The following is a 16280-nucleotide window of genomic DNA, read 5'->3' as shown; positions in this document are numbered from 1 at the left end:
TAACGTATTTTTTAGGTAATCTGTTTTTTTCCGTGTAGAAGAATTCGAATGACCCCCAATTGTAGAGGCGCTAGGTGAGATGAGGAGAAAATCGTTTGTTTACATTAAAAATTCATTTTTTCGTCTTCAAAATTAACTAATATGTTGCCTTGGTAGTTGATATTTTCCATTGGTAATGGCTTCCATTATCATCATTCTTGATGCCCACGCCTCGACGCAAACGTATTCATAGTGGGGTTCACTCAAATATTACGTAACGCTAAGGGAGGACGTAGGAGGTCCAACACTGTGTTACGCTTCATCCAAAATTACAAAATTTCCCATAGAAAAGTTGTTACGTGGGGGAAAGGAGAAAGTTTTAAATTGGCCAATTTTGCGTTACGTAATTGATTGAATGAACCCGTGTAGAGAACTCAAGGGATTATCCGCATTTATCCGTTGCTAACCGTCGTTAATCGCGTCTAGACGACCATGATGAAAAATAAAAATTTAAAAAAAATTATCAAATTTTAATCATTGAATTATTTATTATTTTGGGTGTTTTCGATTGAGCGTGTACATTTCTACTTTATCGATAACGAAAGCGCCGCTTCTCCCACATTCTGTTTTGTTATGACATTCGAGGGCTTTTTTCGGTTCCTTTTTGACCGTTTTCTTTGGTATGTCATTCGCATGGCAGTGCTGCTAGTATTGTAACTTTCTGCAGTACAGGAAAATGCGGGCAAGTTTGTTTCCTGATGTGATGGATGTGACCTCGATAATAAATTTCAATCGATTTCATGTAACTCTAACCAGGAAGCTGTCGTTTATTTCTAAATAGCTGTCAATTATTTGTATATGGCGCATAAAAACTTCATCGATGCAATCCGTGAATTTGAGACGCTTCCTTGCACCAGAAAAAGCCCTGGCAACCCTGGACAAATCGACTCCACAAAAAGCGAGTCCGAATTCGCACCAAGTGCCACCGCAAGTTTAATGGTTGTCATCGCCCCCTAAAAACGCTAAAATTGTCGGTAAATCGGTCCGATTTCGGTAGTGTATCGGCGTCCGGTTTGTTTCGCCATCGATGTCCGCCAGCGGGAGTGTGTGTTTACGGTGCTGAAAGTGAATTTTCCGGCGGAAAAATGATGGAAACTGAGGAAGCAACAACATCCGCCACCACCAACAACATCAATAGCAGCAGCAGCAGCAGTAGCAGTAGCAACATTGATGCGGGTAGCAAAGGAGCGGGGGATGGCGACAGTGGTGGTAGAGGAAGTACTAATGGCCGGATAGAAGCTCCGGGGATGACGGCGGGGCCCCAGCCAGTGGGGGCACTTTGTCGTGTGTGTATGTTTGATGGGCGTCCGGGGGATGGTCGGGCTCCATTGGAATCGCTGTTCCGGACGACGGTGGAATCGAAGACGCTCTATGCAATGCTGGTCTGTGTATGTTCGCCCTTGGCGCAAGCCAATAATGATGGAATGCCAGATAAAATATGCGCGGGGTGTAAAACAAAGCTGGTCCAGGCGTATAAGCTTTACGAAATGTGTATGAAAAGTGACGAAAGAATTCGAAAACTTCTGAAAACTCAAGCGCAGTTCGGAGGAGTACTAATTAAGCAGGAAGTGATTGACGACGAAGATGATGATGTTGAATTAACCAATGTTGATCCGTATTACGATGGCCAGGTTAAACAAGACCCTTACGATCAGGACAATTGGTTCGATGGCCAGTTCTACGGAGCGGCCTTAGCTCAAACCATTCACAGTACTCCGAATTTGCGGATACAATCTGTGCGGAATGGACCCGAAGTACTGGTTCAGCTGCAGGAACACAACTTCCCGACGATAATTACTCCTCCGAAACCTGTTTTCCAATGTGAGAAATACGTAAAAGTCACCCCCAAAGGTCATCATTGCACCCTTTGTGGCAAAGATTTCAAGTATTTCAGCTACTTCAAGCAACATGCCCTGGCGCAGCATGACCCAGAAAAGCCATTCAAATGTGAGCAGTGCAAGTATACCTTCAAGACCGAACAGCGATTGTTCATTCACATGAGGACACACATTGAGCCTGAACTTCCGCCTGTCTCGGAAAGGATCATTCTTCCGGAAACGGAATTGCTGGAAACCGAACCGGATTTGGATCATCACGACACGGATGACCTGAACGAAGAGGAGCGGAAGGATCTCTCGATTTCCATCAATCCAGATACCGGGGAGAAGGTCTACAAGTGTCTCATTTGTCAGAAGCAGTTGACCACCTTACCCCTGTATCAGCGGCATCGAACGGTCCACACCGTTCGAGGGCGTCCCTTTGAGTGCGAAATTTGCCACTACCGGTTTGCCATGAAATTTAGCTACAATGCTCACATGCTTCGCCACGAGCAAGGTTTGGATCCCGCTCAACCTGCCTCCTACAAATGTACCGAATGCGACGAAAGTTTCCCCAAGCGGAAGCTTCTGAACATCCACATGGTGGCGGAACACGACACATCTTCGGAAGAGCCCCTCAACAAGACCGCTCCGGCGGCCATCCTGACCACTAGCATCATCGAAGGCCGGGGCGGTCATATTTGTCCAATTTGCTCGGAAACGTTCAATCGCGAATCGGTCCTAAACAATCACATGAAAACCCACGAGCTGGAAGCTGCCCAATTAAAACATTCGGAAATCTGCTACGCCTGCACAGTCTGCGGCGTAGAATGTGAGTCCCGCGAAAACTTCGATGTCCACATCAAAACCCACGAGGGTTTTCAAGCTGCAAATGACCAACCGAACTCATCCTCCACCGAACCGGTCGATCTCAGTGACGACGAGCAAGCGCCGCCACAAAACGGTGCCCCGGAAGACCCCCTCAGCATCACACCCACACCCAAGCCATCGTCCGAAGGCGGCAGTGGCGGTAAACCGGCCGTCCGTTGCGAACTCTGCCACAAGACATTCCCCTATGCTTGCAATCTCAAGCAGCACAAAATCATCCACCATTCGGAGCTCAAACCGCACGAGTGCCGCATTTGCCACTACCGCTTCGAGTACGAGGGCACCCTGATGCGGCACATGCAGAAACATTCCCAATCGGAACAGAATGCCCAATCGATGCAGGTCCCCCCGCCCTCGGCACCCGCAGCACACGCCGAAGAAATCACCGCCCCGCCGGGGGCCACCCTGGTCTACAAGTGCAAACTGTGCTCCGCCCGGTTCCAGAAGCAAAAGTCAATGACCTGGCACTTGAAAACCCACCGGTCCATTGTGGCCGCCAACGAGGGCGGTTCGGTTCAGGATCTGGACCAGAGCATGCACTCGCCGACGCCGAAAGGGTCGCAAGCGGCTTCCTCACCGCTTCCCTCGGGAGATGCATCCTTTTCGACGGGGGCCACAAAAACGGGAACACCCAAGATGTACAAGTGTGGTTACTGCCCGCAGGTGAGTTGTTATAGCTATTTTATTTATTGTCATTTATCATCTTTTGTAGACCATTTACCTGTTATGTCAACCCTATTTTGATTTAAAATGTCAGTCTATACTTTAATGTTTAATCTTATGAATTGGGGGAGGTATCGCTAGGGCTTAATAAATTTTAGGTTTTTCCTCTCCTTCATTTTTCCTCATGATGATCATTTGATTTCTGACCAATCTTAGCTGTATATATTTATCTCAATTACATTCAATTTCTAATATTAAATAACATTGAACCAATTGGCTTCTTAAACGGTGTTGAGATAATTCGATATTCAGAATCTGCGTGTCAAACTGAGCCGAAATCCAAATTTTCATGAATTTTGATGCCCGGGAACCTATTTAAAACCCATTTTGATGTTTGTATGGGAACGATTTGTCGAATCACCCCTCATCTCAGTTTGTACTGGGCGGAGCTGTCAAGCAGTTTCCCAGCTGTCAGGAGGTGATTTCAAAAAATCTCTTTAAAATTGATTTTAGGTACCTACACGGTCAGAAAATTCTCTCATTTTCGAGCTAAAGTGGGACAACTCAAAAATGAGTAAATTTTTTTTCCAGCGATAGCGCTGGCCCAAGTGCGAAAATCTCATCAGTTTAAGTCGTATAATATTCTTGCTGATATGAAGAATATTATTCAATTCAATTCAATTTATTTTTCTGTAGTCAATAACACTATTAAAAAAAAAAAAACTTAACATTAACAATTCAGAGATTTGGATAACCTTACAACTGAGAACAATTCAATTTCATTAATAGAGACGTATGTACAACATTTAGAAATTGCTAGCTACGAGTAGCTTTTTTAGGGAAAACGAGTTTAAGATTGAAAAAACCTTAGATTTCATGATTCTTAACGCTAATATCACAGATGCAGGGGGGCCACAGACTCGGGAAATTCGGGAAATGCGGGAAAAAGTCGGGAATTGAAACTCATCGGGAAATATGCGGGAATAAGTCGGGAATTTTATTTACGATCGGGAATTATTAAAATGATGTGTAACTCCTGCAGAATGTAAACTCAAATCTAGATTTAGCACATGATTCACTACAAATCCAGATTCTTACACAGTTTCAGAAGCTTCACGCAGGAATTTCGAAATCCAAATGATGCAGATGAGCATTGGATTCTGAATTACGAGTGATTTCTTGTTTGATAGGAATTATGTATACGATAACAGGTTTTTATTGTCCGGATGCTCGAGTCAACAATTAGACCTTAAATTTAGGCAAAACATATTTCAAATCATAATTTTTAGAAATGAAGTTTAGAACGACTTAAAAACCCAATCTAAAAAACGTGAAAAAGTATCGCAAAAATAATTTTGATAGGTAGGTAAATTTTGAATGTTTTTATCAAAAATGCCATAAAATACTTTTCCAACATCTTAGAAAATTTTTAGCTTGTTACTTGGTAGAAATTTTCTAAATGAAGAAGAACGTGCCTCTGAAGCAGATCTACTGACATACACACTTAAAAAAAAGTGAATATACCCCAAATGTTTTTCGCTAGGATCGAAGATTTGGACCTCTAGTTTTAGAATCTGTGCGGCTTAGAATATTTCACCTTGGGTTTTTAAAATTTTGATTTTTTTTATATTTTCCCATATAAATATCGAAAAAAGTCACTTTGAGGTCAATTTTATCCCATATAAAAATGTATGGGAAAAAACCCAAGATGAAATATTTGAAACCGCACATATTCTGAGTTCCGAAAATATGCGGCTAGCGAATAAAGTACATTGAATTTTCATAATACTTTCTTTTGGATATAGCGTGCGCTTGTGCTCTCATAGCAAAACACATTTTTTTTTCTTTTTTGAAAATTTTCAATTCCCACTATTTTGAGACGTTCCAACAGAAATTTATCTGAGTTTTGCATTTTTTTTTATCTAAATGTACCTTTAGAAGCCCGTTTCTTTAGAAATTTATCAAGAATTTTGACATATAACGCCAGCGAGTCCTTATAAAAACCTGTATATATACGAAAGCTTTAACTGTGTATAATCTAATGGATTTCGGATAATTTTTAATCTGGTGGTTTGTATATGAACCTGTTCATATAACGGAATCTTATTTTCTTCATAATTATTTGTTAACTCAATTATATTTCTTAACAGCAGAGTATGTAAGAAAATATCACAAACATTTATTCAGTATTTTTGCAATAAACTTCTTCTTTGTTAGGAAATTTACCAGTAAACAGCACAATAATTCTGACTATAGGAATTATATCAGAATTACGTCAAGAATGCCGTCTTTAATACTTTCAGAATTCCTGGGATAGCGTAAAAAACTCTTTTGAATAATTCATCAAAGAATATTTTAGTTAGCCGACTAAATTTTTTTGTTGGAACTTCATCAAGCATTTCTAAAGAGTTCACAAAAATCTTTTGGGAGTTCCGACACAAATATTTTCAAGTATAGGTTTACGTTTAGACATCCAGAATAAGAAGCAAATTTCAATCATTTGTCTCTTGTAAGTTTCTTTTGATGTTAACGTCTCCAAAACATTATAAACTCCCAGGTAACCACTTTATTCAGCATTATTTCTGCACTATATGCGCCTTTACAGCTGGGCATTTAATGCTACTCAGCCGTATATGCGTCTTAAATGCTACTTAAATGCAGGTTTTGGCCCAATATACGGCTGCTTAAATGCTAGACCTTCAGGAACTACATAAACTACTGTCAAAATAGTAACGCCTTGAATGTAACGCATCATACAAAACAAAATAGAAATTTCATCCAGAGTTGATGTACACGTGCTGTAGTCCCATGTACGGGAGCCTCATTGCATGCAAGCTCCCAGGAGCACAGTACATTTTGAGACTGAAAGTTGTGTGCCTCATTTTTCTCAAGATGTGTCTCATGAGCTTCGTCTCATGCGCTGATTAAATTAGAAAATTCCACGACAAAACCTTCCTAAACGAACGAGAATTGAAACTTTAACCTTTGCATTGAGAGTCCCAAGTCGTATCGCATAGGCTAACCAGACACTTGAGTTGTGTACGGAAAAATGTTGTTGAGGTTCTTCGTTACCAAGAAGATGTTTTTCACCTTAGATACCAACAGCTTACGCAGCGCATGAGACGAGCTCCCCGGGAGCTAGGTGCCTAGCTCGCACCCACCAGATTTTCGTGAGCCTCTTAGCAGCGCAGCACACTGCGATTTTGAAGTGCTGGGAGACAATTTGGTGGGAGGCTCGCTGTCACATTTATGTACACATGAGCAATGGGAAACTCTGATTTCATCCCTCTCACTTCTCTCCACCACTCACTCTGTTTATTTGTCATCTTGTTCTTTGCTGCATATGTTTTGGTTGTTGTGTCTATCTAACCTTTTTTATGATTTCTTTTTCTGACTGTGATTTGATCTTAAGACCCGTCGATTGCGAAGGAGCTGTTGCGCGTTACAGGATAAAACCTTGGACAGACTGGTGGTATTCGTACCCTTGAAATGGGTTTCATACTGATAATTGTCTTCATTCAAGATAGCCTTGGAATAATTTTCTTGACAACTTGTACCATGGTACGAACACCACCAGTGTGTCCCAGGCCTAAGCTAAACATGAAACTGTGAAGTGCGCTGATTTTTTGTTCTATTTAAGGTTTGCTGTGATTGAGTTACATTTCCTCCTGTTCCTTCCGATCTAAAGTGGACTGTAATTTTCTAGTTTTTAGGCGTCTCGGCCATTCGGTTTCGAGAGTAAAATCAAACGCGACCGATTCACTTGAATGATTGTACAGAACTTGTTTTATTCATGTTTTTGGAGAGATACATGGTGTGTGTGTAGAATTCGTGTTTCGGCACAGAAGGTGCTAGAGATACTCATATTGTTTGTTGTTTATTTGTTTATTTGTTGTGTGTCCATCAACAGGCAGCAACCTGCCCCAATGATGTTTGGTGTTAAAATTATATACATAATACAAAGAGAAATATGCTAGCAAACGAAACAAAAGACATGTCAAAAGGTAAAATACAAGCTTAAATTCTAACACAGACGTAGTCAATAGTTTCTACTGTTAAAAAACGAAGAGAATCTCCGGCGAAGAGTTTCCCGGGCCAGATGGAAATCGAAGATTGATGCGACTCTGTTGAAAATCCGTTGCAACCCGTGGATAGCGCCGTGCATCGCATAATTAGATCTTCGTAGAGGCAATCTTAGTGAAATGCTATTGCGAAGTGCACGTGGCTGAACGTTCAAATGTATTTGTTCCAGGATTGTCCCACAGTCTATACGTCCTTGTAGCGTGTCTGCAATCATCAGTGCTCTGGTCGTTTCTCTACGGTTACGGAGTAACTCGAGATCGATTAAACGACAGCGGTTTTCGTAGCTCGGTAAACGAATCGGATCCCTCCAAGGCAACTTTCGAAGCGCGAAACGGAGAAAGCGACGTTGGACAGATTCAATTCTTTCGGAACCGTTGCAGTAAGCCGGGCTCCAGACTGCAGAACAGTATTCAAGAATGGAGCGCACTAGGGAGCAGTAAAGAGACTTCAGGCAATGGATGTCGGAAAAATTCTTCGCTACTCTGAAGATAAATCCCAGAGCTCTGGAAGCTTTGTTGACCGTATACGATACATGCTGGTGGTATGTCAACTGGGAGTCCAGTATAACGCCTAGATCTTTGATATGGTTTACTCGCTCGATAGTGACGCCAAGCATGCTGTAGTCGAAGAGAACCGGCTTCTTTCGTCGAGAAAACGTGATGACGGAGCATTTCGTAGGATTGACAGTCATTCGGTTCAACAAGCACCAGTTAGTGAAAAGTTCAATCTGCAGCTGAAGAAATTGACAGTCGGCAAGGGTGTGAATCTTGAGGAACATTTTGAGGTCGTCGGCATACGATAATCGGGGTCCTTCAATGATAAGGTGGACATCGTTGAAATACAGTAGGAAGATCACCGGTCCCAGGTGGCTTCCTTGAGGAACACCGGAAGAAGCGTGAAAACGTTCTGATCTGAAATCTCCTATGGATACCATCAGTTGACGATTGGAGAGATACGACCGGAACCAGCGCAAGATATTACCACTGAGGCCGAATCTGTCGAGTTTAGCGATAGCAATGTCGTGGTCCAGCTTGTCGAAAGCAGCAGATAGGTCTGTGTAGATGACATCGGTCTGCACGTGCTCATTCATACTTTCGATGATATACGATGTGAGGCACAATAAATTGGTGGTGGTAGAGCGGCCGGCCAAAAAGCCATGTTGATCGGGGCAGAGGTGTTGCTTGCAGTGCGAGATGACAGGCTCCATAACGACCAACTCAAACAGCTTTGAAATAGAGCTCAGAGCCGCGATTCCTCGGTAGTTGTTCACATCGCGTTTGCTTCCCTTTTTGTGTACTGGAAACATGAATGCAATTTTCCAGCAGGAAGGGAAAATGCCACTAGAAATCGACATTTCGAATAAACGGTGGAGTGGTGCTAGCAGGTGGGAGATGTGCTCTTTCAGGAACACGGAAGGAATACCATCCGGCCCTGGGTTGAAAGACGACTTCAATTTGGAAGCAGCTCTAGCAATCGCATCAGCTCGAATGTCCAAACCACTCATCGTTTGACCGGAAAGAGGAACATTGCTGGCTGCACGTCTAACTTGGGCGTCGGTAATGATTTCGTTGTTGTACACGCTTGCAAATTTATCGGCAAACAGTTGACAAATTTCCGGAGTAGAAGAAGCAGTTATCCCATTCAACTCCATCGAGGAAGGAAGGCCAGATTCCTTACGTTGTTCGTTGACGTATTTCCAAAAAGACTTAGGCTTGCGTTTGAGTTTGAGTTCTATACTTCGCTGGTACCGAGAGAAACAATGTCGGCTCAAGCTTTGATAAACGTTATTAATTCTTACATAGTGATCCCTAAGACAAAGCGAACGATGCTTGGAAAATTTCCTCAGAGCCGCTCTTTTGATTGATTTCATTTTGCGTAATTCACTGGTTTGCCAGGGAGGCCGAGGATGTTCACTATGGATATTCTTAGGTACATGTCTGTCGATGACATATGCCAGGACATTTAGGAACGTTTGAGCGGCTTCATCCACATCGCTAGGGTCGAGAACAGTTTCCCAGTCAATACTTCTCAGCACATTAGAGATGCTGAGATGGTCGGCTTTTTGAAAGTTGTACGAAACGGTAACTGGGCGGGTCTTGAAATCAGAGCTGCAAGCTTCGACAGAGATGAGCAGTGGAGGATGATAACGGACGACTTTCACCAACGCGCAAGGTGCCTCCGAGATGATTGGCGCAGTGTCTCTGCAACTCACGAAACAAAGGTCCAGACTGCGGTAATTCTCGTTGACGACGGGATTGAATTGAGCCAGCGTTGCAGCACTGTAGCTGTCTAAAAGATTCGTCGCAGTTGCATGGAATGACGAGCGTTCGGGGTCGGGATAGAGAAATCCGTCGTGCGAGGGCTTCCATGAAATGTGCGGAAAGTTGTAGTCGCCCATAATGAGAATTTCATCAGATGTAGTTGCGGTCTCCATTACAGTATAGACAGATTTACAGTGTGCCTCGATGAGTTCGGCATCGTGTGCTCGGTTGGGGGCAATATACAATGAGCAAAGAAAAATGGTTCGATTCATCAATTTGACCGAAACCCAGACTTGCTCCAAGCAATTCCACATATCGTTGGCAAGAGCCTTCGCGTCGAGCTCGCAGCGGACCGCCACGAGAACGCCGCCTCCGCTTAGTTTGTTACTATTGCGAGAATTTCGGTCACAACGAAAAACTTCGTAGTCGGGGCCGAAAATCTGACCTGAAAGCGTTCTGGAATCGAGCCAGGTCTCAGTTAGGACGATAATATCGTAGCTGGTATCCGATGCGGCTAGGCGATACTCGTCGATGGATGTATTCATGCCGCCGGCGTTTTGGTAGTAGATAGCGATGTGTTGTTTAGTCCTTGTTGCAGAATTGCCAATGTCCCTGGAAATGTTGTGTGCATCAGGTGCCGATTGAGGGTTCGTTAAAGGATGTGGGTACTCGCCTAGGTCAGGTTGCTGGAAGACCCTCTCCCCACTTCCGAACGCAGGACCGGAACGGCTGTGATGAGCGTGGACTGCGAGTGGCGCGACTGCGTCGGAGGGATTGAGGGCTTCCATGAAGCTTTCTACGTTGCGTTCCGGTTGTCCTGTAGCGGCGGCAGAGGTCAAAGTATGGCCTTCGGTGCTTCCAGTGGGTGCAATAGAAGGCGTTTTAACATTGGGACACGAATGCTGCGCTGCATCGCCATGTTCCCTGAAAGTCGGGCATTCGTCAAGTGCGGATTGAGAGTTCGCTAAAGAATGTGAGTACTCGCCTTGGTCAAGTTGCTGGAAGACCCTCTCCCCACTTCCGAACGCAGGACCGGAACGGCTGTGATGAGCGTGGACTGCGAGTGGCGCGACTGCGTCGGAGGGATCAAGGGCTTCCATGAAGCTTTCTACGTTGCGTTCCGGTTGTCCTGTAGCGGCGTCAGTGGTCAAAATATGGTCTTCGGCGCTTTCAGTGGGTGCAAAAGAAAGCGTTTCAACATTGGGACACGAAAGATGTGCTGCATCGCCATGTTCCCTGAATGTCGGGCATTCGTCAAGTGCGGATTGAGAGTTCGCTAATGATTGAGAATACTCGCCTTGGTCAGGTTGATGGAAGACCCTCTCCCCACTTCCGAACGCAGGACCGGAACGACTGTGACGAACGTGGACTGCGAGTGGCGCGACTGCGTCGGAGGGATCAAGGGCTTCCATGGAGCTGTCTACGGTGCGTTCCAGTTGTGCTGTAGCAACAGAAGAACTACAGATCAAATCGGTTCCACTATTAAATATAACATCAATGGATGCGATGGGAGATATTTCAGCGTTGCAACACGGAAGCTGCGCTGCACGATCGTTGGTTTCTCTGAAAGTCAGATTTTCGTCAGGTCCGAATTGAGTGTTCATTAATGTATGTGAATACTCGCCTTGGTTGAGTTGCTGGAAGACCCTCTCCCCACATCCGATCGCAGGACCGGAACGGCTGAGGTGAACGAGGGCTGCGAGTGGCGCGACTGCGTCGGAGGGATCAAGGGCTTCCACGATGCTTTCTACGGTGCGTTCCGGTTGTCCAGACTGGGAAAGGTGAGAGGCTCTATCACCGAGCTCGACGACAGCATTGGAGTGACTATGATGACAGATAACAGCATGTGCAGGCGGGTCAGGTAGAATTGGAGTTAGCGGTTGGCTACTGAGTCGCATATAGGTGTCGAGAACGACGAAGTCCCGGGCGCGGGGGACACCAGGATAGTAGGCGTGTTTGGTCGCGGAAGCCACAAGTTTTTTGATGTGTTATCTTCGAACTCGCGGAACAAGATTCCTTTCGGCCAGGTATCAGCGCTTAGCGCAACATCGCGGAGCTTGGGGTCAATACCGACTTTGTATGAAATAAAGTTCAGACGACTGCAGTCCAATCCTCGTTTGACGAGTGGAACCGCCTTGACTGTTTCTTCACATTGCAGGCAATCCTTCACAAGCTTTTCAATCGCGTCTGGTTTGACGCTGGGATGAATGCGCGACAGATATAACCAAAACAGTTCAACGGGCTCGGGCACGGTAAGTACGCTTGCGTTGTCGACTATCTTAGTACCGCCAGTTAAAGGTTTGGTAGAGACCGACCCTTCATCACGGCGTCTTTTCAAGGGAGGTTGACGAGCGGGACCACTTTGTTCGCGAGTCGGAGTTGAAATTGATGGACTTATGCATCTGGAAAGCTGAGCAATTTGCTGGCCTTGTTTAGCCAGTTCGCTCCTAATCTCGGCGTGCGCGGACTCTTGCTTCTCGGTAATAGCATTAATCACATCGCCGAACGATGTCACAACAGATTTGAATCTAGCCATCCTTATCAACTTCCTGCAGTCCTCGCAAGTCCACAATAAGTGAGGACTTTCGTGGACGATCTTCACAAACGATTTATTAAGCTTTCCGTGCGTGCATTTCAGATGAACCATCCTGTCGCAAAAAGCCATACAGGTGATAAACTCCTCATCACATTTGATTACCTTCGCGCAATGATCACATGCATTTGGCGACGACATGTTACGGTGGGGATGCTCTAATGCCAAAGTACGGTAGCCAGAAAAGTGTAGATAGCGAACGATCGGGTAAGGCAAATCTACGGTTGCTCGAAAAGTGCAGTAAGGGTACAGGAGCGAGAATGCACGACGACAGAACACCACAGGTTCACGGAACGATTATTGAGATGATTGATACGTCGCTTTAGCTACTAACAAGGAGAATCCTCCACAACACTAATGTTCACAATCAAGTAGAATATGCGAAAACACAAAGTTTAAAATAAATAGCGAATTTGTTACAAAAAAAAACGCGAATAAAATCACGAACGAAACGTAAACAAACCAGCTAGTATGGCAGTGAACTTAGGACTCACTAGAGCGTTGATCTCGATCTTTCTCGCCTTCAACCACTTCTGCCGATTCTGGAGCTCCGGCAGATACTCCGCGGTCCATCTCTTCCAAAAGTGTTGAACCATGCTTTGCACAAGTTGCCACCTCGACAGAGTATTCGGTTTCAGGTCGAGGTAGGATGGTTCCGCAACCGCTTGCATCTCACGCCCGATCAAAAAGTGTGCTGGTGTTATTGCAGTATAGTCACTTGGATCGTCTGAGCAAGGCGCCAGCGGTCGCGAATTCAGCACCGCTTCAATTTGCGTTAGGGTGGTGTACAACTCTTCGTACGACAGCTTCCGGTCCCCAACGATTCGGGTCAAGTGGTGTTTGACCTGCTTGACTCCGGCCTCCCATATTCCGCCAAAGTGGGGGCTTCTTGGCGGGATGAACGACCAGTCTATTCCCTTTTCGGTGCAGAAGCTAATGATATTCTTGGTAGCATACTGGTTCTGGAACAGTTGCCATAACTCGTGTAACTCCGTCTTGGCTCCAACAAAGTTGGTCGCATTATCGGAACGCATCGTCTTCGGACATCCTCGTCGGCTTGTGAAGCGTCTCAATGCTGCGAGAAACGCATCCGTCGTTAGATCACAGACCAATTCAAGATGAATAGCACGGGTCTGCATACATACAAATAAGCACACGTACCCCTTAGTGATGAAAGGTTTACGTGCCGTAGAAGACGATTTAATCCAAAACGGCCCAGCGTAGTCAACTCCGGTGTTTGAGAACACGGGAGCTGGTCGAATCCGGTAGGACGGTAGGTCACCCATCATTTGCGTCGTTTTCAGTGGGTTTGCCTTGAAACAGACCATACAATTCCGAATTACCTTACGAATCGTGGCCTTCACATTCAACGGCCAGTAGCGTTGTCGTACAATGCCGAGCAGACCCTTCTGCCCGATGTGCAGATTCTCCTGATGCAAATGTCGGACGAGTGCTTCGGTGATCGGATGCTTCGCTGGAAGTATCATTTGATGACGACTGTCGTAGGGAATGAAGGCTCGCTTGATCCGACCTCCTACTCGCAGGATACCATCTTCGTTGTCCAAGAACGCTTTCAATCCATTCAGCCGATGCTTTGTGTCAGCACCGTCCCGTAGTGCACGTATTTCTGACTGGAACGCTTCATGTTGGACCATTCGCACTATCAACAGGATCGCCTTCATGATTTCTTCAGCCGCGAGCGGGCCCTTCACCACCTTCGTCTTGTTGGACATGATGTACCTTGCAAAGCGCGTCAAGTAGGCCATGCACCGCACGACCTTGGTAAAGCTGCTCACTCTGTCAAAAATTGTCATTCGTCCAACGGGAGTCGTCAAAGCCAGTGCAACTCCGGCCCGCATTTCAGGGAGCTCTCCATCAGGTATTTCTGGTCCATCCTCCGCGTCGGTAAGAGCATTCAGCATAGGCGGGCCGTGCCACCACATCTTGGATGCCAAAAGCTTCTTCGGTTGCTCTCCCCGGGATATCAGGTCAGCAGGATTTTCGTCCGTAGGTATGTAGCGCCAATGGAAATTTGGAACTAAGCTTTGAATCTCACTTACCCGATTCGAGACGTAGGTGTTCAGCATGTGCGGTGACTTCCCGATCCATGCCAAAACGATTCTGGAGTCGCTCCAGAGGTTGATCGATGAAAATTCCAACTCAGTGGCGTCCAAAAACTTCACAATCAGTTTGGCGAGCAGTAATGCCGCCAAGAGCTCAGCACGAGGAGTCGTAATAGATTTTTCCTTTGCTTTCTTTTTTGGCAGGATACGAGACTTGCTGCAAATCAGGTTCATTCGCACGGAACCGTCAGGAAAAACTCCTCGCGTATACAAGCATGCCCCGTAGGCCAAGTCGGAGGCATCCGAGAAGCCGTGCAGTTCCAGTTGAAGCGGCCCCGCCCAGGAGATCCACCTTGGCATATGCATATCGTTCAGATGAACCATTTCGTTTCGCAAGCTTCGCCATTTAGAATTGATTTCGCCGGGTACCGCATCATCCCAGTCGATTTGCAGTTCACCGACCTCTCGTAGCATCAATTTCGCAGTTGTGAGCACCGGACCAAAAAAGCCCAGAGGATCGAATATTTTTGCCAGCTGACTCAACAGTTTTCTCCTCGTCAATTCATCGATGATGTCTTCGGAAACTGACACGGAAAACCAGTCCTCGGCTGGATTCCACGTCACGCCCAACGTCTTCACTGTCGTTTTCGAGTTATCGTCCGTCACTTCGAAAGAGTTGCCCCGCAGAGCATCAGGAACATCTTGGAGAATGTCAGGATGATTTGCACACCACTTGTGAGCATCGAAGCAGCCCTTTGCCAACAGACCTGTCACTTCTTGTTGCAATTGGCAAGCTGCTGCTATAGAATCAGCACCGGTAAGGATGTCGTCCATGTACGTACCCTTCTCGATGACCTTCACAGCTCCAGGAAATTCGTCCTGATGATCCACAGCAGTCTGCTTGAGCGCCATGGTCGCCTGAAACGGAGATGGCGCGAGCCCGTACGTAACCGTTGTTAGCTCCTGAACGGTCACAGGTTCCTCTCGATTATACCGCCAGAAAATACGTTGATATTTCGTGTCTTGCGGGTGTACGTCGACCTGGCGGAACATCTTGGGAATATCCAACGTGAAGACATACTGAAATCCCCTGAATCGTAGAAGAATTGCGAAGAGATCATTCTGAATGGTTGGCCCGGTCATCAGAATGTCGTTGATGGAAACTCCGGAAGATGATTTGGCAGAACCATCAAATACGACCCTCAGTTTGGTCGTCGCGCTCGTCGGCCGCAGTATGCAGTGATGGGGTAGATAATATACCGAGCCGGGATCCTCCTTGTGATCCACCTGCACCTCGCGCATGTGGCCCAGCTGCTGGTATTCTCGAATGAACTGCGAGTACTGCTCCTTTAATTCCGGTTGCCTGTCCAATTTTCGTTCAAGGTTCAGAAAGCGCCTCAGCGCCATTTCGCGTGAATCGCCCAGCTCGTGCCTCCGTTCGTTGAAGGGATGTTGAACAACATATCTCCCCGCTTCGGTGCGCTGATGAGTACGAGAAAAATGTTCCACGCACCGCTCGTCATCCGCCTTAGGGAGCAGGCGAATCTCGTCACATGCTTCCACTCTGTAGAAACTCTTCAGAAGCTCGATAAGGGGTTCATCCTCGGCAGTCTGACAGAAGGTGTGCGCAACGACTGGCGCGTCGCTCGCAATTACTCCTCCGGCGATCCAACCAAGCTTGGTGCTGGTCAGAGTCGGCAAATTCGGGCCGAGTTCGATCCGATCATTTTGCAGAAGATCCCAGAAGTGTTCAGCGCCAATTAACATATCGACGCGTCCTCGTTCGTTGAATGTTGGATCGGCTAAATCTTCTTTGCTTGGGATAGACCAGTCGGAAATATCGAAGGATTTCACGGGCAAGTCGCCAGTGATA

At 45.9% G+C, this 16280-nt stretch overlaps 1 protein-coding gene across 1 annotated transcript in view; it reads left to right on the top strand.

The window, feature by feature from the left end:
- The first annotated feature begins 902 nt into the window (after positions 1 to 902).
- Positions 903 to 16280, top strand: part of LOC109420337 (zinc finger protein Xfin) — a 42821-nt gene continuing 27443 nt past the window's right edge. Inside the window, exon 1 of the mRNA XM_062861110.1 lies at positions 903 to 3407. Coding sequence (XP_062717094.1) covers positions 1125 to 3407 — 2283 coding nt within the window. The 5' untranslated portion in view covers positions 903 to 1124. The remainder of the gene's footprint in view (positions 3408 to 16280) is intronic.

The sequence above is a fragment of the Aedes albopictus genome, chromosome 3 (genome assembly GCF_035046485.1).
Source record: "Aedes albopictus strain Foshan chromosome 3, AalbF5, whole genome shotgun sequence".
NCBI lineage: Eukaryota > Metazoa > Arthropoda > Insecta > Diptera > Culicidae > Aedes > Aedes albopictus.
This window is presented reverse-complemented; position numbering and strand designations above follow the sequence as displayed.